The sequence below is a fragment of the Agelaius phoeniceus genome, chromosome 12 (assembly GCF_051311805.1).
Source record: "Agelaius phoeniceus isolate bAgePho1 chromosome 12, bAgePho1.hap1, whole genome shotgun sequence".
NCBI classification, from domain to species: Eukaryota; Metazoa; Chordata; class Aves; order Passeriformes; family Icteridae; genus Agelaius; species Agelaius phoeniceus.
In genome coordinates this window covers 6,268,290-6,290,973 of record NC_135276.1, presented here as the reverse complement: position 1 = coordinate 6,290,973, position 22,684 = coordinate 6,268,290, and the positions used below count along the sequence as shown (strand labels likewise).

Here is a 22,684-nt window from a genome sequence, read left to right as displayed (position 1 = left end):
ATCAAGAGCCAACAGTAATCTCTACTGACGTATTCATAAATTCTTGCTGACATTCAGTTGGCTCTGGAACTTCATTTTGCTGTTAGAACATAGCAAGAGCAGTCTACTGCTTTATAAATACAGGGAAATTTAAGTGGGAAATGTATTACTAATTATCTGCTGCACCATTTCTCAGTGTGAAAGAGAAATGCAGCCTACCTAAGAAATGGATGCTATTTTCAAGCCTTCGGATGTTATTTTAAACATAATGATCCATTTCTGCATTTGGCTCCTACAAGGAACCAGTCTCAGGAGTAAAATGAAAGAGCCTGGGAGCTGGATCATGAAACCACTGGCTCTGCCAGCATAACACACTGGGGGCTTCAGGCCCACGTCAGTCATGTGGAGTTTGGGAGGGAGAAACAATGAAGGCAACATGCCATGGAAAAGCTTCCTAGTGGAATGTCACAACACAATGTTTTCATCATCCTACATGAAGCTGTTTAGCTCAGTAATGTGATTAATTTTATTGATCTTTTTTTTCTTTTTAGTGAAGTTCTACATTTACTTCAGGAAAAAGAAAAGCCCTTGAAAGACACTGGTGCAGGAGAAGAGTGGATTTTCTTTAGCTGCATGAGGTTGGATGCAGTCTGTTGCACAAACTCCCATCTACAGATTACAGTTCCATTTTTGCAGACAACTTCTTTACCCCCTCACTGTCAGCTGAGGCAGGTTTATTGGCAGAGGGCTTTGCCCTTTCTTTTCTTAGGCCCTCTGATGACAGTGTTATTCCCTGAGGTATTTGAAAGGATTTCTACTCACAATAAAGGAATCCTTCACTCCCCTTTTGATAAATCAGGCCATGGTATGAAAGGCTAAAGAATCTTATGCTAAGATTACAAATTTAATCCACATCAGGAGTGATATTAATTCAATTATCTCAGTGTAATCTGTAAAACTCCCCAGTCATTCCAACACTGTATCATCACGAGCTGTCAAAAAGGTTATCAGCACCCAAAGGAAACATCCCTCAGTACCAGATGGGCACAGTGAAGCAGAGCATCAGTTCAGCTTATGATCTACAATTGCAATTTTCCCTCTCATTAGTTCCACACCTTTAGGTTCAAGATTTCTGTTTATTTTTATACATCATCTCAAAGAATCACCTTTCATCCTCTGCTTACACACTGAAAATGTCCGAGCCTTCCAAGCATGTCATGACTGTTCCCTTCTAGCCATGAAATAATCCCCTCATAAATTTTAAGCTGTGCTGCACACATCAGCCTAAAGCCCTGCTTTTCCAGCTACACCCTCCCCTTTAATCCTTCAGCTGATTCTTCAGACCAAAAGCAAAAACAAAAGGAGCAACATTCACTCCCTGCATCCGGCCACCAACCCAAGTCCCTTCTGCCCACACCCCCTCCTGTGAACACTTCTGCCCAGTATTATTTTTAAACATCCATTTTTTGGTGGTTTTTTCACATAAGAGAGTGTCCAACACAGACATCTCCAAAGCTGGTGCTCCAAGGATTCTTTACAGCAGTTCCCCCAATGTCAATGTCACTGCATGCCCCAAACACAGTGACACCACTCTCCTGCTGGTTCACCCATCCAATCCTGGCTCTTGGGCAGTTTCTGAAGCCTGGACTGTGTCTCCTTGAGGGGTGTATGCCATGTCACAGAACCCCCACCTGCTCCTGCTGCAGCCTGCTCATCACAGCTGCAGCACCCAGAAATAGCAACAGCACCTTCTGACCTGCTGTCGTCATCCAGCACATTCATAATTAACTAAAAGAGGTGGAACAAAGCATTTCACCCCAGCAAAATGACTTTATCTTCAGCCTGGCTGACTTCTGTTCTCCAAAGAATATGGGAGGAAGGAGGGAGCACCCTTTAGCCTGCTTAACCATCAGAAACAGAACCATATCTCTTATCAAAATGTTTGTGTGGTCTTTGGTTTGGAATTGTGCAAAACAGATCCAAAATCCACTTCACAGTCCCATTGTGAGGTTCATCAGAGGTCAGAATGGAAAGCACAGCATGACATCTACTTTTGGAGGAGAATTTTGAATATCCTGTATATACAGACAGATTTCAGCCCCTGCTTTACTGGTGTAATTTCCCTGACATCACCAGGTTGCACATGAATGAGGGAGAGCAGGTACTGGGAGGAGAAAAAGGAATACCTGGAGTGTTCCATAGCCTTCAATCACTCAAACAAATGTACTGTAAATGAATATTATCATTCAAGCATGGCTTTTACACAGATCAGCACTCTCTGACCACTTCTCCCAATCTGAGCATGAACTTTCCATCAGGAGAACTCAGTGTTTGCCTTACAACAGCCCAGAGAGCTCCCTCCTGCTAGCCCTGCCCTGCTCCTCTCTGTGCAGCTAAATGAAGAATTTAGCTGATGTTTGAGTGCAGGCTCTGTCTGCCAGGGCAGAGCTGTCTGCACGAGCTCTGCTCAACAACAATTAATTCCTCTCTGAGACGCCTGCAACTGCATCATGCCTGCAAAATCACATGGACAGGTCTCCATGGTGACAGTGCCATGAGCTGTGCAAACATCAGCTGGCTAGGCAAGGTTACTTTGGCAACCCAAGTGTCACAGGTAATGATCCAAATCTCCTTCACATTTATGAAAAAATAATCTGAATTAAAAACATGCCCATTTTTCATTCCAGGGCTGACTCTGTTCTGTTGCTGCTCATAACTGGCACTATTGCAATGAGCCCAGAGCTACCACCATTAGAATTACAAACCATAATATCAAGAATAATTATTTAAGCATTATTTCTAGACAGTAATGAAGAAAAAAAGATGCATACTGCAGTTGATTCTAGCTGAGATCCCACATAAGCCAAGCTTTAATACTATAGCTTTCATTAGTGCTATAGAGCAAAATAATTTTTATCAGGCTCACTGCTGTGTTCTATTACAAAGCTATGCTGTCTTTAATATGGATTGTGAGCTGCATTTTAATTGCAGATGCACTTCTCAGACCAGGAGAAGAGTTTTCTTTCATGTTTCTGGTATATATGCTTTTAAAACTAACACTGCAGTCGCTGCAAAGAAAAACCACATCATCTGACTTGTGGATTTTGTCTGTCTGGTCTGTGGAAGGGAAGACACTGGAGGAACCAAGGGCAGCGGCTCCTGCACCTGCTGGCAGCTCTGAGGGAACCTGTGGTGTTCCACTCCCTGCAGACCCTGCCAGGCTGCCAGGGCAGGGGAAGCACTGAGCAGAGGGAAATGGAAATGGAAATGGAAATGGAAATGGAAATGTCCCTTTGCAGCCACCCAGCCCTGCTGGGGTGCCTTGGGCCCAGGGAAGGGACAGCCATGGTGTGTGATTAATGCAATACAACACCTCAGCTCCCTGGGCAGCCAGACACACACGTGGCCAGCAGTCACTGCCTCCTCTGCTCACAACTCCCTTCTCCTCCCAAAAGAGGCATCTGTCAAAGTTTAGTTCTGTTGTTTTCTCCTTGATAATCTTGAAATGTCTCTCTCATGTTTATACAATATGATGTTGTGGGGTAATATTTCAGTGGGAAACATGCTGGTTTTTTTCAAAGCCTTTTTGTTTTTATTTTTTTTAAGTGAGTTTGCAATACTTCCCTTTCTCAGGCTGCCTTCTGTACAAGCTTTTGTAAAAACCTGTTTTCCTGTGTGATTAGTGACAGTTATCCTACCAGACACAGTTATTTGGACAAAGCCATCCTTTGCTGTGAAGGATTATTTCCCTTGAGAGCAATGGAGTAACCTGTATTCAGCACAGCACACTTCCCAGGGAATGATCTGCATTCCTGATAGGAATATTTCCCTTGCACTGTGTAGAAGAATAGGCAGCAGAAAAGTGCTTCTAGTGTTAAATTGCTTTATCTGCCGTGACAAAATCCTTCAATTACCTGTTTGTGTGGGAGCTGGGTACATGGGAGGCTGGCAATCCCACATCTGCAGCCAGCCTGGATTCTCCTGTCTCACCTACTCCATTAATTCTGAAGAGACCCCCCAGACTCTGTTCTCCTGGAGGCTGAGGGTATGCAGCAGCTTGCATGGCAGATGGAAAAGCAGCATAATATTTACAGGATTTTGAATAGGCTCTATTCCTGCCTGTGGTGAATGCAGCCAGCTCTTAAGATGCAGAAATTGAGCACTGAGCATATGTAGGAAGACACATCAAACTCAGGGTATGCGGGGCCCAATTTTCATAAACGCCTACATGGGCATGGAGAAAACATGGATACAATCAAAATGTAAAAATTCAGTATCACTAGCAAAGATTTTGAGCTGATTGGAGTGTTTTTCCTACAGGAAAAACTTGCATCATGAAGTCTGTCTCCATGTCACGTCACATCATGTCGTGTCCTGCCCTGTTCAAAGCCATCTGAGAGCAGAAATGATTTTATCCAACACCTCTGTTCATGCCCTGTCACACTGAACTTTTGCACCAAAGGTTTTGCCTGCACAAGTGCAAACAGAAAATACTTTCTGTCTCCCTTTCATCCTTCCAGTGCTGTTTGCAGCTGCAAACAGCAGCAATGGCCTCTATTCCCTCCTGCTGCCTGTCAGTGAGGAGAGACCTTTTCTCTGGAGTACCTTTTAGCCTCTCTGTATGTTGCCATGGCAGCAAGACTAAAACCAGACCCAAGATGAGAAAAATGTCAAAGGAATAAAAACTGATGCTACAGGCAAACTGAGAGTCCTCCCTTGGCTGCTGAAGATACCTATTAAGTGATACATCTTCTGCATGGAGAGCTACAGCTGCAGAGCTGTGCTGCTTGCACTCCTTCCTTATTCCTGCGAGCTCCTGCTGACGTCAATGAGTATTTGTTTTGTCTCAGTAAAATTCAAAGAAAAAGAGATTTAAAGCCTTGTAATTACAGAATAACTGAGCAAAATCTCGCCAGCCTTTACTTACAGAGTCAACAGGGATAAAGGAGGAAAAAAAGGCAGAATCAACAACAAATTAAATATTTAGAAGTACTAAAGAGCAGTGCCTAGATTATCAGTTTGGTGGGAGCTTTTCTACATGATAAAAGAGGAGAAGAGCCTGAAATTTGATCCATCAACACAGGGAACTCCAGCAGGTTAGGACAGCTCAGGGGCATTCAGCACTGATAGCTGAAAACAAACTTTTATTTGCAGCAAAGTGCTATAGAATTTCTGTGGGACTGTGCATTATCTCAGAAACTGCATGGAGCCAGAATGGATTTGATTTACTCAATTTGATTTACACTGGCACATCTTTTCTCAGCAACACTTACTATTAAGATAAGCTTGAAGAAAGTAATATTTTTCCAGCATTACTATAGGAAATGATTACCTTATTCCTTTCAGAGTCAATTGATTACCAAAATTCCTTTCAGGGGTAGAAATTTGATGATGAAATCCCTGGAACATATTTGAGCTTGAGAGAAGACACATCCTGTGAATCAGGATGCAGCTTTGGGGTCCTCCACTGGTATTTCTTTTAGAGCAGCAGCAAAGCCAGAACCCCTACTCTATTCCTGTGAGCCACTGGCTCCCCAGGGCTGGCTGGACCTTTGGAATCGATGGTAGAAATCACAGAAGCATGGTCCCAATGCTAGGAAAATGGTTTTGAGCACATCAAAGCCACAAGTAGAGGAGCTCAGAACTGGTCCCCTGCACGGTACCTTTCTGGCATTAATGCATCTTGCAGGGAATTGCAGCCAGGTGTGCACACAGGGATGCCCCAGACACCCCTGAGGCTTGGGGAGTTCACAGATGCTGGTCTGCAGCAGCAGCTCTTATGGTGAGGAAGATTCCTTTAGCTGAAAACGAATTTTGGCAGCCACAGGGAAAAGAGACCCTCTGCACTCTGTCAGGGTGCAGCAGTCTGCTGCCTAAATTGGATTAATACATGATCTCAGTTTGCTGTATTCCTGTACTCCATCACAATCTGCTGTAACAAATTATGGCAGGAAATAAACTTTATTAAATTCATCACTATGCAGGTAAAAAAAAAGACATCTTATGCTGTTATTGACTATCAAGCTCCATGCTTTTGAGTTTTTGAACTCTCAGCAATGTTGCCCTGTGATCTCTATGAAAATCATCTGGAGAAAAACGGCACCAACCCACAAGATGATCTTATTTGCTCTCTTGCCCTCAGCTCCAGTAGTTATGAGTGCCATTAAACTCTGCTGCTCCTCCTCCACCCCCAGACCATGCAGACCTGATCCTAAGCCCTCTGCTTTTTGTGGAGCTCTATTGCTTCTGGATTACAGTGCCTGGGCTGTGGAAGGGCAGAGCCTTGCAGCAGCAGCAGCCCTGCCTGGTTCCCTCCTGTGGGAATCCAGCAGAGCCCTCTCCACACAGGGAAGGGTCCTCCAGCCTTCCTGGAGCAGCACAGGAATGTTGCTGTGTGCCAGCAGGGGTCAGGGGCCCTTCCCACCACACCCCTGCTTTAGGGTTCAGGCTATTACAACTCCCAGTACTGGGGTCAAATAATGTAAGGGATGACCCAGAACTCAGAGTGCCCCTTCCACGTGCTGCTTCTTTTATTATCTCTCTCAAACCAGCAGTTCTTGTCCTCTCAGAAGTTGCACAGTGGTGTGGATGAAACCCTGAGGTTCTGAGCTCCTTGTGATGCAGATCTCCACATGGCCTTTGGGCTTGTGTCTGTAAGCATAAGATAATTTGTACTATCCATTCCTCGCTACTATGGTGTAAAAAAGGTATTTCTTTTTAGTTTTATGTTTAGACCAAAAGCCCTTCCAAGCCCCTCCTGGATACAACAAAACCAAAACTCCACAGGTAATTACTTTCTTGCTGCTTTCCAAGCTTTCATCAGCATCTGTTTACTCAAATTTCTGTCTATTCACAACAAAAGAATTTATTTTATATAGAGGAGGTATTTCATTGTTTGTACTTCACTAGAGAGGATTTTCTTTCTTTCAGGAAGATGCAAAACTACAGAAAACTTTCCACAAGCAATGTCCTTTTATATCTCCTATTATTTTACCAGCACTCCATGCTGATGGTTTGTATTAGTTCCACCTGATTTGTCTGTCAGGCTTGTTCCAGTCCTGTGATTCACTAGAGCCACTATCCAATAACTGGATCTTCACACAAAACTCATTTCTACAGTCTATCAGAGGTTTTCCATCTCTTACCAGCACCAACAATTTTTCTTGCATTTCTCATCAACACTTTTGAAGCCACACTTCACAACCTGCATGAGAATAGTTTCCCTTTTTTCTCCCTTTAATTCCCTGACTTTCCTCACTTTCTTCTACATGACCCATGAAAACATGTCCTTGTCCTGCACCTTTCCCAAATGGCAGGTGAATATTTTTGAAAGTCTGGCACAAAACCTGTGACCAACATGGCTTTGGAATAGCCATGGAAGCCTCTTTAACCTCTTCTTTGGAAGCCTCTGTAAACTCACATCTTACTTTCTAAAGGATTCAAATGAGTCAAGTATTTTTCACCCCAAGACCTTTATTACATATTCCTCAGACTCGTCCTTAAGCTCTCTTTTGAGCTACTTATTTCACAATATGGGATATTAAAATCATTAATAAAAAAAATGACAAAATCCTATATGATTTATCTACGTATTCCAAAAAACTCTATGTCTTCCTTTATTACCTCTAAGGAGCAGAAATTGTGCTTTATTCCACAATCACTATTCCAAAACCAGTCTTCCAGATGGTAATCAGTAAAAAGTCTTGACACTCTAATTTCTAAAGTCTGAGCAGCTTCATGTAAAAATCCACCTACTGGGATCAGATTAGCAGAACACATTAATGTTGTGACTTTGAAAACTATCTCCATGTTACTTTGTAACAATGGATTATCTTCAGTAAAATCTGTCCCCAGTCAGTAAACTAATTATGTAAATCCTTGAAACTCATCAAGGTAAATACCAATCATGTCCCTAATGATACAAATAAGAAAATACTTCTCTTTTGACTTCCTCGTGCAATTTTTTTTTGTTCCAGAAAGTAGTGCCATGAGGATTGCAAAGCTAATTCTTTGTATGTTACCACAGTATTTTTCAATCCTTCAAAAAGCTTGCCAAGTCAGATCTTACCATTGGGTACCACTCTGTAACTTCATTAAAACTAAACAAAACCAAAACCCTCTGTTGTATTAAACTGTAATACAGTTGTTATGATAGAGAGTGTGATTCGTGCTTATCCTCAGTTTGAGCTACATCACTTTACAGCAAGATTGAAATAATTCATCCAGGCAAGATGAAAGGTATTTGAATTTATCTTGTTTGCTGGTTGACAGTTTTACAATATATATTGCAGTTCTATTTGCTTTATTACTTAATATTTCTCCTGGCACTGTTAAAAAAATGTCTCATTCTAAGGCTGTATTAAAGACCTTAACTCCCCGTTAGCATTGTACCAGTGTGACTGCAATAAAATTGATTTAGTTTACAGCACGTGTGATGCTGGTGTGTGAGCACTGATTCAGCTCAGGCTGCAGGAATGGGCAGCACAGAGCTGAGCACAAGTGTCTGTGTGACAGAACATCCCTGCTGCAGCCCAGGCAGCTTCTCCTCTAATGCTGTGGCATTTCCAGGTGTGGATAGGCAGAACCTCAGTAACACACTTTGTGCTTAACTGCAAACAGGTTTAACTGCAGGAACTCTGAGAATTATGCTGCGTGTTTCCTTCAGATTGAAGGGAAGGATACAGGATTGTGTTACAGCTGCTGAAGAACTCAAAGGTTATGCCCTTCTTGCTCAGGAAAGTTTAGGATCTTTAAGATATTTTAGCCAGGACATAATCAGAGCAATAATAGAAAAAGCCACAGGTTCTTCTAAAGGTTGTGGATATTTGGTGGTGGTCAGGAATTCACTTTTACACAGTCTTTATTCTACTCAACTGAATTAATGTAAACGAAGATTTGGAGCTGCCTGTGGTGTGTGAAGCCTCATTTCTTACAGGTATGGCCCAACATTCTCAGATGTGTGCACTGTGACACCACCTTCAAAGCCTGAGCTTTGATACTCCAAATATCATTTTCTGTACAATCAAAACTCTGGAAAATCAGTGCTCATTTGAAACTCTACAATTGCATTGCTTCCTTTCAGTATTGTTTTCTCAAAGTCAGTGCTCATAACACAGAGTTTTTCCCTACAAAATACCTTTGGGTTCAATCATTCCCAACTGGTTAATGTATATTTAGGAGTCTTTTAGTATTGACAATGTATCTGCTTCACTGCCTTGGTGTAAATTTAAATCATTATCTGTAATTGGCAATAATATTATTACTAAGCTGTAATGCCACATAGAACTCTCAATTATCACATTAAATTTAGATTATATTATGCTAAGAGATTTCTTTATGCCCAAGAGTAATTTTGCTTTTAAAATTCATCTGTGTTTAAAATGACTGAAAAAAATATATGAGCCATTATCATTAGGTGAGAACAATTATCTTGATTAACAATTGTTATGCACTAAAATGAAGTGTTATTTTGATAGTTTTGATTTTTGATGCCTTTTTTATTGATCTTAGCAAAGTTGTGTGAAACAGAACACAAAACCTATGTTTTTTTTGCAATAAAGGCAATCTAGTAACCTAATCAGACCACTAGTACCAAAGGAAAAATAAATTAAAATAACCCTGGAGAGTAATTTTGTGCTACTGCTCGAGAGATTTCCAAAATTTTTACCAGTCTGCCAAAACTGACATCAACATGATCAGCTGCTGAGAGACAGAATTGGCTTTGCTGCTGGAACTAATAATTTACTTTTCCTTTGGCCACTGTTACACAGATACACCCATAAGCTGATCCCAGGAAATGAGCTAGAATGCTCACCTTACAAAGGCATTTCTAAAACCAAAAAGGCCCATTCAATTTAATTTACTGTACCAGAGTTCAGTATCTATTAACATCTAAACATCCCTCTACTGCAGCTAAAAGCTTATGTCAGTGTTCTCTTCATAGGCCAAGCACCCAAAATTCCTCAAAGCTGAAAGATGTGAGCTGGAATTTACAGCAGAAATGCTCAAGGCACAGCCTCTGCTGCTGTTTCTCAGCACAGTAATGCAGCAGGGTCTGAAAGCTGCCCTTTTCCTTCTGCTCTGTTAACCTTTCTGCTCCCTGTCAGTCACAGAAATGGCCTCAGCGATGATGCTGCCAGTGCAGAATCATTCAGACAAAATGGACCCATCAGATTTAAATATATAGAGAGATATTTTCATTATTCTCATCTCCCACTTCCCTTTTGATTCTTTTCAGCGACATCTTAAGTGGAATTCTGGGCATTCATTGATTAATGAAGGAAGAGACTCATAGATTACAGCCAGAAAAGCAAACAAAAAAAAATTATTCTCATTTTCTTTTTTTTTCGAATCAAGAGGCCAAAACCTCACCCAAAAGCATCAGTCTGAAAATGGAAATATTTCAAAGGCAGGAGGAATCCAAATTGTTTGTATTCTCTGTTGTGCCAGACATACAGATGATACCTCTCAACTCTCTGAATATCAGCAAGTAGACTTCATTATTTCTATCTCTTTTTTTTTAAATCCTTAGCATCTGTGAAAATAGGTCTTTCTTTAATTTGAATGCAGACTAAAAGGAGTTTCTGAGAGAATGTAAACAATCAGGAGGAATTGCTAACACAAACCTCAGATTTTTGGTTCATGCTATCCCTAGAGAAAAGCTGAGTTTCTCACATCAGCACTCCCTGCCAGCCTAACCTGAGTGACCAAGAGCTTTCTCCCAAACACCCAACTAATTAACAAAGAAGCCTGAGTGGAATTTTTTGTCAGAGGGAAATCCAAGGTTCTGTTCAGAGGCTCTGTGGCTGAAACTACACACACTAGCAGAGCCCAGCACAAGAATGAAAGAGCATCTAAATGTGGCTTTGAAAACTTCCTTTCTAATATTTTCCCTCTATTACCTGTTTTTTTTTAGTGAGTCTCACTCACAGCATCCAGCAATTATTTCTGAGTGACAGCAAACACTCATTGTTCCAGCCCTGCAGAATTCCTTGCCAATTAGTGCTCTGTGGAGCAGGAGGCACAGTAAACTTTCTCTTAGAATTCATTTAAAACTATTTCTGCTGGTGGATGCAGTAATGTATTGGCAGATATTTCATCCACATGCAAGACTGGAAGAAGACAGGCAGATATTTCCTTGCATTATCAGGTAGAAATAAAAGGAATGGATTGAAGCACACTTGGATCAGGGGTTTGAAAGCAAGTAGCTTTTGTTCTCTGATTTTGTTCTGTTCCTACTTCAGGAAGAGTGTAGAAATTGGTTTTGAATAGGGAAATGATCCCATGACACCCTTGAGAAGTGCTTACTTTTCATGACACAGACAGCAAAAATGAAGTGTAAAACAACTGTGACAAAAGTCAAATATACAAAATAAAGACAGAAGAAATAAACTCTATCTTCTGGGGCTATGCACAAATGTTGGTGTCACTGATGAAAGTAAAGCTTTCCCTAACCAGGTCTCTGTTCATTACCTTGCAGAGGAGCAGCATCACCAGATCAGCTCCATACATAAGGAATGTGTGCCAATGTATTACTTAGAAGCCAGCTAATATATTTCAGGAGGCAGACTACTCCTGTAAAATACTGCTTCTTCACAGTAATTAATCAGCAGCTTGCTCAATGTAACAGCTTTGTCCTTATTTTTCTAATAAATGGCAAAGCAGCTCTCCCCATATAGCCTCCTGTTGCTAATTGAATTAACTGGAAGCATGTGACTAGTTTATCTTTAATAGTGCACACTTTTTCTTCAGAGGAATCCATCAATGCTTCCTATATTATTTTCCTGCCCATTTCCCCCTGCCCTTGCACTATCCATCAGGAACCAAATCTACTTTTTATTCCCTTTTCCCTACAGCTCCAGGAGCTGTTGAGGCACACAAGGGCAAGCAGCAGGGACAGCCTGGCCTGCCCCAGAAACACAACCATGACTCACCACTGCACTTGTGCACTTTCAACCCCCAGTGCCTCATGCCTTCCACCAAATGTTTTCTGCCTCTGTGTCTCCAGAACTAATTAATTCTTAGCAGAGTGCTTACTAAGTAGATCAGGAAAGAGCTGTGGCTGCAGGCTGTATTTATGTAAATGGAGAGGTTCAGTCTCAGGCTGGTCAGCTTCTAACCTCTGCAACAGCAAATCTGAGCACAGGATCAATGCTCATCACAAGCACTGCCAAAACACATTTCCCTGTTTGCCACTTCATTCCAGTGCAAGGAAATGCCATTCCCCTGGAAGGAAGGAGCTCACTGACCTTTGGTAGAACTCACACCTCTGTCCATCAGAGCCCCCACTAAGGCACTCACTCACAGAAGGCTCCTGGAGATGCTGAGGCACAGCCCAGGGCTATGGCTGGCAGAGGCCAGAACTGGCAATTAGAGATTTCCAGGCTGATCCATGATCTTACCACTACTGTGCTGCATGGCACCAGGCAGGTGATGACATCCACCATCTCCTTTGTTATTCATCTACTAAATGGGTACTGTAGCACAGATATGCTCACTGTGCACAAAGGAACATTCTGGAGACTCTAGATTGTTCTTTAAATACAGGTATTTAACTGGCAGGCTAGAGAAAACAAGCTAAATTTCAGAGGCTGTAAAAAATGCTAGAAAGCATAGAGCAGAAATAAATTACTTGACTAATTAAATTCCCTTCGTGTAGCTTGAATTGCATACAGTGTTTATGAATAATATATAGCAATTGAAAAGAATTGACTTCTGCTTAACTTAACAAGTCTGAGTTTCCTAAAACAGCTCATTTACCCAATCAGATTTTGTGGTAATCACAGTTAATGTCATGTATCTGAGGCCTTATTACAGAGCCACCATGCCTATATCAAAGTCTTGTCTTGTTTCTATCCCAGGCTTTTAATGAAATCACAACCATTGCCATCAACAGTGGGTGAATCTAAAAAGACTACTTGGTTATGCTATTGCTTCCTGATAGTGGTAGGAAAGGTAGAATGAATTATGGAGTAACATGAAGTCCTGTTAAACAGAATTAAATGCATAAGAAAAGCAAATGAAATTTTATGGGCACTTTGTAGGAACTTAATAATTCACCCAAGAGCAGCAAAATTCCCATAGTCAGGTATACAGAATGTTTTAGGGGGGAAAAAAATTGCAATAACTAATTAATCTCCAGTACTTCCAAGATATGTTTCATTCATCTAAGCATATAGCAACAAAATAATTTTGAGTTTTAATTAATATTTATTTCAGATAGACATCTTGGGAGAAAAATCTTTGCCAAGCCTAAATTAAAGATCACCTTACTCATGGCCCAGTTTTCATTCCTTTAGAATTTGTATTCATTATATTTAATGTTAGCAAGGTAAAATTCAGGAGGAATAGCTTTCCCCTTAGACTGGAGGAGGCTTCAGGGAGACCTCAAAGCTTCTTCCAGTGCCTGAAGGGGCTCCAAGAGAGCTGGAAAGGGACTGGGAACAAGGAATGGAGGGACAGGACCAGGGAATGGCTGCCAGTGCCAGAGGGCAGGGCTGGGTGGGATCTTGGCAATGAGGAATTGTTCCCTGGCAGGGTGGGCAGGCCCTGGCACAGGTGCCCAGAGCAGCTGGGGCTGCCCCTGCATCCCTGGCAGTGCCCAAGGCCAGGCTGGACACTGGGGCTGGAGCAGCCTGGGACAGGGGAAGGGGTCCCTGACATGGCAGGGGTGGGATGAGATGAGCTTTAAAGTCTTGTATCAACCCAAACCTTTCCATGAGTCTGAGATTCCCCACATTTAAAAGATATGGTCTTTCTTTCAAATAGATTTGGAAGATATTTGGCCTCTGTGTATAATTTGTTTGTGAACAGAGAATCAAGCTGCCCTGAATTATTCAAGTTTTGTTCCCCAGTCTGCTTTCCCCACATCTCCATTTTCAAACCTGTTACATCAGTAAGACACAGCTCCATGCATTTTTGTGTGCTTTGATATCTTGTATTAAGCTTGTGTTAGAGCTGTGTGTGCACAAGGAAACAATGGTGATGAACAGATAAAGCATTTAAATTTACTTTGAGGTACAAGCATTTATTTCATCAGTCAGATGAAGAACAAAGAGAGTTCCAAGGCAGCATCAGAGGCCAGGATATCTGCAGAGGTAACACTTGTCCATCGGGAAAGCTGCTCATGAACAACTGCAAAGAAGTTGTTCTGTCAAAGAAATACTCAAAACAAGCAGAGTCTCTGCTCTGTGGTGCTGGAGGAGCAAGCACAGCACAGACACACTGCCAGGCTCGTGGGAGGTTTCACAGAATAAGCTGCATTTCCCTCCTTCGACACCACGGGACTGCAAAGTAAATTGTTTTATGCTTATGAAAAAATTAATCTTTTCTGTATTTCAGAGTGGGTTATTACTTTGATTATAAATTTACTTCCTCTTTTATTCTGGTACTCTGTTGTTTTGTATACCCTGAAGAATAAACACAGTAGAAGTCCTTGACTTCAAAAAAGCATAATTTGTTCTGCTGGAGAATGTTTTCATCAGGCAGGAAAGACAAAAAACCTGCACACATTATTATGACATTGTAACCATTAGAAAAAAAATTAGACCTGGGATGGTATTTAGTATTCCTAACAAGATACCAGCCCAATCTGGTATTATTAGATTGCCCTCTTTCTACATTAAAAGTAACTAATGGGTCAATTTTCTCTAGGTCTCACTCCAGTGATACATGGCAGGCTTTTTGCCCTGAAGCCAAGATCACAGAAATGCATAAATAGCTTTTGATGAAATTAAAGTCTCTCCTTTAGGGGGTTCACTGTTATTATTCTGCTATCATGGGTTTGAGATTTCCCATCCCCCTGCCTCTCAAATAATGATATTGCTGATATTTAACAGCCTGCACTGAGGTGGTAATTTATAGGAGAGGATGAGTTCAGTGGAAAAACACAGGTTTCCAGTACCTGAACCCTTTGAAGCCAGTGAACAGTGCTAAAATCAGACATATTGTGATTACTTTGCCCTCCCCAAAACGTGCCATAAATTCTGTGTGGAAAATGTTCCTTCATCCAGGTCTTGTCACTGGATTGGAACTCAATAAAGCTGTAATCTTAAAGCAGGGCTCCTACTCTTTGCCTGCTAACAACACTGATAGCTAATGCAGAGAACAGAGAGTGAGAACAGCAATGTATGACGAAATGTGCCTTTTACAGGAAATTTTTGCATCAGCAGGCACTCTAGAATGTCACTGCAATGTGATCAGTTGCACTGCATTCCTTTAGCTTCAGGTTCTTAAACACAGCTTGGCTTTCCTTAGCAAACTACCAGAGAAAAGCTCTGGCTTCAAGAGCAGGAAATCTCACTTAGATAATCACTGTATTTACAGCCAGACCTACTGATACAGTAATTCCTTTAAAAGGCACATTTTCTCATATGTTGCTGTTCTCACATGTATCTGTTCTCTGCATTATCTATCAGTGTTATTTGCACACAAGGGAAAAATAATAATACAAACCTTACAGGGAGATCTCTCATAATTATTCAGCCAAAAAAACCCCAGTGACTCAGTGCAGTGTTCATTACAAACTAAATTAAGGTGCAGGGCTCTTTCCAGTTAAAAATATTCTATGTACTGACCACAAGGCACAGTCATTAGAGCTCTCTGACAGTCATATCATGATCTGTAATATTTAGTGCCTCAATTGCACTGATTTTGATCACAGCTCAGTGCCATAGTGTGCTCCTGGGCCTGGGCTATGGTTTTGGCATGACTGTTCATTAAGTGAGGTGCTGCTAAAGCATTATTGCATTATCACACCAAAGCAGTGATGTGCATACTTTGTAGCAGCCAGGCCATGCTCACACTCCCCTCTTATTCCTTAAGAGTAAATAACAGCCCTATGGCACAGGTTTCAGTGTCTCATCACTCTTGCTGACCCTAAGGCAGCAGGAGCCTTTGGTGCCATCACTGCTCCAACCAGGGCACTGCTTCAAATCCCCTGAGAGAGGAGTGCAGTGAATCCTTTGGGACATGGCACAGACCTGTGGGCAGGATGTTCTTCCATAACCTCACTCCTCACCCACATGGATCAAAATGCCCAAGTCTGAAAACTTTCTGACTGCTGAGAGTCCCTTTTGAAACAAGCAGCTTCAGGTAAAGGTGCCCCAGATATTTTGATGACTTTGACCCTGACTGGCAGTTCCTGTGCAAGAATTTGTTTTACACAAGCTCAGTGCTAACTTTGACTGCTGTAAATCACCAAAGAAGGCACACATAACTTCTGTGTCAATCTACCTTGAACATAAATTTTCTTTTGCAACCATAAGGAGATGAAAACCACAGAATTTTAATAGAAAAGTGCAACGTGCATGTTTTTATTCAACACACTGGATTTTTTTGAGAACTGTCAGTTTTCATCCTGCTTACTAATTGACTACTGTGTAAAGCCAAATACTCACAGACCCTCAGGAGAATGCTAATGCATAAATGCACAATACAAATTAATCAGAATGAAGACAAGTGGTAAATAGGCACTAACCAATAAACAACTAAACAGATCAAAAAATATTCACTGAATACAAATTCTATTTTAAACTCAATTTGTAATGAAATGCAATCCTACCAGACAATCAGCTTTTTACTACACAGCAGCATTTTAAGCATGTGCTACTACAAATCATCTCATCTTTTAAACACTTGAATGCATAAACAAATAGTTGCAAAGCAGCAAGATATCTCACCAGCAGCTAATTTATTGTATGACTTCATTCATCTCATGATGAGCAATTCCCAAGTTGTATTTCCATTTTAAAGTATCTGTGGATTTTGTTACTGTCACTTTTAGTTAAATCCTTCTTACTTTTCCACAATAAAGTAGTTCTAATTGCCTACTTGAGACAAGACTTGGCTTTACTGGGATTTATGGATGTAAGTTTGAGATTAAAATTACCCTTCCCAAACAATCAGCAGCAGCTAACACAGCAATACAAATAGTTCTGCTCCACAGCAGCAGTCAAGAGTCTGGATCCAGAGCTCCCTTGTGTCAGCTGTAATCTGATGCACTGAAGAAAACTGAGTCACTTCTAAGTTCCTCTTTTCAGTCAGTTGGCAAATTTGTTTAAGCAGCCTGCACTGCAGAGGCAGGGCAATGCTTATCCTAAAACAAAGGCCAGTGCAAGCAGGAATCCTTCCACAGACTTTGTGGCCTTTGGATGCAGCCCTAAAGCACAGAAAGGAGGACACTTGAAGGGTTTATATCCTAATGAGAATGATCTCATGGACACTCAGGCAAACCTTCATGGTTCAACAGGAACAGTATCAAATTCAGTCCATCTAATAATTTCTGAGCAGTTCTAGCTATAAAATAATTTGACAATCAACTGGACATCATTAACACAGGGTGCATAATAGGCAAATGGGAATCTAATAACCTGTTCTAAGTTCTATATTATTGCCACTTGAAATTGGCATTACAATATTCTCTCATCAGTATATTCTTTAAAAGTCAAACTGTGTGCTCCTGCAGAAATTATTAAGAAATAAATGCTGTTCAAGGAACCATACCAGGCTTTTAGAAGAAGGAAGTATTTTTTTTACACTCCATGAAGACCGATGCAAACTGACACAAAGCCTGTCTCGGGCTGTTCTCACATGCACTGGAACATAAAGCCCTCAGTTTTGGGGTCATCATGCAAGGAAAGCAGCCTTGAGCAGCAAAGGGGAACACCACTGTGCATGTAACTATTGTCCTCTGCTCTGACATGTGGATGGAAACTGATCCAGGACTGAAAAGAGCAGCATTTGTACTGTGATATAGCTCTGGAACAAAACCAGGTGTCTTCCATGTTGGCTTCAGAGAGTCTGCATGAATTTGTGAATTGATATTTTCAAAAGGAAAACATGAAAACAAATGCAGATGTAGAGTGAATAAAGAGAACTGAAGGGATGTGCTGGGGATATGCCTTTCATACAGAGATCAAACCTATTATGCATGTGATGATACATTCAGGTACTCAAAACATTTGGAAAGGTGTCCCATGGTGAAGACTCCTTTGAGAATTTTCCTTGCAATATTTTCATTTGGAATGTCTCTGACTGGATTCAAGATAACCTCTAGGGTGGAATTGTTAGACAGGGGACACATGAATTCCCCCTTGAGGCTCTGGAAAAGGCAATATTCCTCCACAGAAAACTAATCAGCCATTCATTTTGAAATGCCACTGTAGGGAGTCCCCCTTTCTGCCACTCTCTAGTTAATGCACATCCTCAGTGCTCTTATGGGTCAGGAAGTTTCCTTGGGAAACCTGGTAAAAGTTGGTCATGTGTTGGTTTAGTCTCTAATGAAGCCTACTGGGAGAAGGCAAATGAAAGTGGACATTTGGAGCTCAATGAGCTTACCCAACAGGAAGTGAAAATCAATCAAATGTCCACCTCTGAAAGGAGATGTTCAAGCTCTGGAATTAAAAATGAAAACCTACCAAAACACAACAGAAATGCACCAACCTTTCTTCAGTCCAGTTCCATTTAGTCCTCAGCAATGACACATTCTCTGTGTATCTTATTAACTTGAGAGTCAGCCCTGTGTTACTTTTATGACCACAAAAATATACCCCAACAATGATAGTGAGTGCCCTGGATAAGTAATATTTCAGTAATACTCTGCAATCAAATAAACAACTCTTGCACTCCCATATCCCTTAAGGTACAGCCAGACAGTTCCTCTGCCAGTTCCAGACAGCTCATGGAAAGCCAGCAGGTGTGACAAATGAGCTGGAGTTCCTAGACTGTGCTTTACAACAGATGTATTTACACATATCACAATCTACTGGTGGGGATGGTGCATGCTACTGCCAAATGTTAGATGAAATGTTATCAAACAGAAGTCTCCCAACAAATTCCCATTATGCTGACTATTGAGATCAGCCTGCCATGTGTAATTTTTCATGTTATGGCATGTCCTCAATCAAGTATTGTTTAAGCTATTGTAACTATTTTAATTATCCTTCTCTTACTCACCAGTACATGAAAAGTATGTATTTTACATGAACAAAGAAATTGCAGAACACCTGTCTAGAGACCTGTGCCACTTACATTTTTAAGCTCCTTCATAAGCTTACTTAATAATTAAATTCAAAAAGACACATCAAAACCATAAATCTGATCCCACTTCTGGTTCATACTGCTCTGCAAAGGGCTCTCCCTTTCAGGAAGCAGCAGAGGATTTGGTCTTGCTCGAGCAGCTGCTCTTTATCACAACATCTGCCATTCCTGGAGCAGGTGGATGCCAAGGAGAGCCCCTCAGTGTCCCCAGTGCCAGCCCCAGGTGTCCCTGGGGGCTCTTGGTGACACTGTGGCCTCAGGCAGACCTTTCAGAGGAAAAGAAGGGGGTTCCTGGGGAAGCTGTCACCACAGGGGCTGGACCCTTTGCAGCTCTGCCACGTGAAGTGGCACCTTGGGATGCACTGGGGCACTTGCAGGGACAGTACAGGACACACTGGGCTCAGAACACAGCTCACAATCCTGGTACAACACAGCCAGCCACAACCTTAGTAAAACACAGCCCTGCTCATGGATTGAGCCTGGTGGTGGTTACTATTCCCTCATGGTAACACCACCTACTGTGTTCCAACACAGACAGGATTTTGTTGCAGCACCTCTGAACAGCGAAATCCAACACTACAGACACAACCCCACTCAGCAGAGCTATCACAGACACATCCCAAGTGATGTGCCAGGCTCTGTGCACTTCACAGACACAGAAACCATGAGTATTAATCTGCTGCTGCTCTAGAATTGTGTTGTTTCTTCGTATGGTAATTTCTGTTCACACTTCCAAAAATACTTCTCTTCCTTCACCAGCACAACTATAAATGTCTCAACCAGCACTTTGAACAAGGGGTTTGTAACTGCCCAGGCTGGCAGCAGCTTGGTTTCTTTGCATGTCTTTAAGGAGAGCTGAGCTATTAGAGGAATTAAAAAAAGAACCAAAGAAATCCACAGTCCACAACTGCAACTTACATTTAAAGAGAGTTCTGATTTCTTTGTCTTTGACACATTTTCAATAACTGCCAGAAAACCTGCCAACTTCCAAGGTTTGCTAGCACAACTGTGGCACTGAAACTAAAGCTTCTGTATTAAAATGCATTCTGAGGGAAAAAACCTAACTTGCTTTCAATTCCATTGTTTGCATTTCACTCTGCACCTGTTAGTCACGTGTTTCATGCACTTAGGAAAAAGAAAGTTTTCTAAAATTGAAAAAACACATTTATTATTAGCATTTTCAATAAATATATACTTAGTAGAGAAATATGTGGATAACTCTGGATCTTGGATTTTACAAATAGCAGGGGCTCTAGAGGCAACTTAGGCACAAACTAAAAAGCAGAAGACATTAATAACTAGAAAACATGTTTAATTATGATTTTACCTCTAAAAGTGATTACTTTTCAGAAATTTCAAAATGAGAACTCCTACCTCTTCCAAAGCCCATAATGAATCAACCACAGGCTTGATCTTCTTACTGTTATATAGATTTAGGAGTTTGTCCATCACACCCTTGATCAGGCCACCTCGATTCTGTTTGAAGAGTAGATTCAACAGGGAGAACCCAGCAATGACTTTGTTCTCCTCATACAGCTTGATAGGATTTACTTTCTCAACCTGCCACCACTGGAAACCAATAAACAGCAGCATGGTTAGAAAAACATTTTTCAAGAATTGTACAGGGAAGTTCACAAGCAAGCTGCCTGTGCAGATGTGATAAATGACTCATCTGCCAGGCCTGAAGCAGCAGCCAGGAGGAGCAGCAAGGATTTGATTTAAGGATGAGGACAGGAAGGGTGCAGCTGACTGACAAGCAGGAATAAAACACAAACTCATGTTGGAGGAGGTCAGGGTGTGAGAGGGATGGGGAACACATCTGGGTTTGTAAGAGGGTCTGGGAGCAAGGAGTTTGGATTTCCTTCCCCCTTCTGCTCTCCTGCTATCCCCAGACAGCCCCTGGAGTGCCCAGATGTTCACTGGCAACTCCTGGCCATGACTCTGCTCAGAACCAAGGGAACCAGGCACTGCCTATCAGCTGCCAGTTTCTTTATATCCATTATTATGTTTATGACACTTGAGCATACCTCACAGTATCTGATGAAAGGATTTTATTTCATTTAGCCCAAGAGCATCATTGAGAGTGAGAGATGCCACTTCCCTGCAAATTTTATTTGAATGGGTAAATTTTTAATTAGAATTTTCATACAATTTTTATGAGTTCATTTTGCAGCATAATTACATAAAGAAACTGGTTATAACTGTATACAAAATTTGTATTTTTTTTATTCCTTCAATTTATTCATATTTATTATGTCAATGAATACCAATACTATCCTGAAAATTACTTCAACTGAAATTTATTTCATTGGGCCAACCTACCCTACACATTATATGATCTGGATATTCTTATATTACCAGTAAAAAGGCTGCATAGCAATGATTATCTTGTTTTTGGTCACCAGTGTGTGACAATGACAGGGATCCTCCCACTACAACCACTAAGACAATGTAGGAAGCAAAGAACAGCTCCTTGCTCTGACTTCTCTTGTTTTCAGCCACACAGAGACTTTTGAAGCCAATTCCTCCTGGGAAGGGGGTGTTGCTGAAAGCTCTAAATGAGATTTTGGCAAAAAGATCATAGGACAGATGTTCAGAAAAGAATTTTCCCTATGTTTTTCCTGTATGAAGGAATTGCTTTCACTCCTGGTTAACTTATTTCTTGCTGGCAGTTGATGTGATTTATTTGTCCTACTTTTGATCTCTAGGATTTCTGTAAAGATTTCTGTTGTTGTAGTAATCTGAAGAAAAAAAAATTGAACTTTGAATTTGTTGACATCATCAATTAGGAAACAAATGCCACATCATCATCTCTTTGATGTCACTTGAACATGGAGCACTGAAAAATGCTTTTCTGTATGAAAAAAATTTCTGAAAATCTGGAATTGACTGGACACAGGCCCATTTAAGAGGTACATGTCCTTTAATTCACTGCAAGGTCCTGACAGTGTTTTCAGATAGAAGGACCCTTCAGGGTACAGTTAATCATACCCATGGATGTGATATTTTGCCACAAGTAAATAAATAATGCAGTCTAAACTAAGCTGTGTAAGAGATCTATGTCTCACAGACAATTTCAATGGCAATGGGAAATGCACACAGATCCAGTTCTGGTCCAGCTGTGCTGCCAGGAGGAAACATGGCACAAAAACACAACATCAGAAGAACAACTCAGCAGAGATAAATGAAATTGATAAAGATGGAAACGCTACAGAAAAGAGCCAAAGTTAGAGGAAAGAGCATCACCACAGAGACACTTACTGATTTTGCAAAACTGAAGAAGCTTTTTGTCTCCCCAGTAACCATGTTAGATGAACCTGTAAAGATGAGCACATTCACACACAGGTTATTATTACAAGTAACAGCAGACCATTTAGTACATGTAAAATCATCTCTATGATTCATATTTAAGAAAAAAAACATGCTCAGGTTTAAAAGAGATTAGTAGAAGTACTTTGAGAATAAAAACCAACAAAGAGGCCAAGGCAATCAAGCCCTCCAGGCTTACAGGAATTCTGAGCTGACACTGACAATCTATCAAACTGGGGACAGGTTAGGTTCTGTTGGGCATCTTCCCACAAACACAGCAATCCCTTCAGCTTCATCCCTTCCCACAAACACAGCAATCCCTTCAGCTTCATCCCTTCCCACAAACACAGCAATCCCT

The 22,684-nt window shown here is 41.2% G+C and overlaps 1 protein-coding gene across 1 annotated transcript in view; it reads right to left on the bottom strand.

Moving 5' to 3' along the window:
- Positions 1 to 22,684, bottom strand: part of VAT1L (vesicle amine transport 1 like) — a 57,012-nt gene that overhangs the window by 8,978 nt on the left and 25,350 nt on the right. The window contains exons 6-7 of the mRNA XM_054640622.2: positions 22,279 to 22,334; positions 20,392 to 20,586 (exon numbers count right to left, since the gene is read on the bottom strand). Coding sequence (XP_054496597.1) covers positions 20,392 to 20,586; positions 22,279 to 22,334 — 251 coding nt within the window. The remainder of the gene's footprint in view (positions 1 to 20,391; positions 20,587 to 22,278; positions 22,335 to 22,684) is intronic.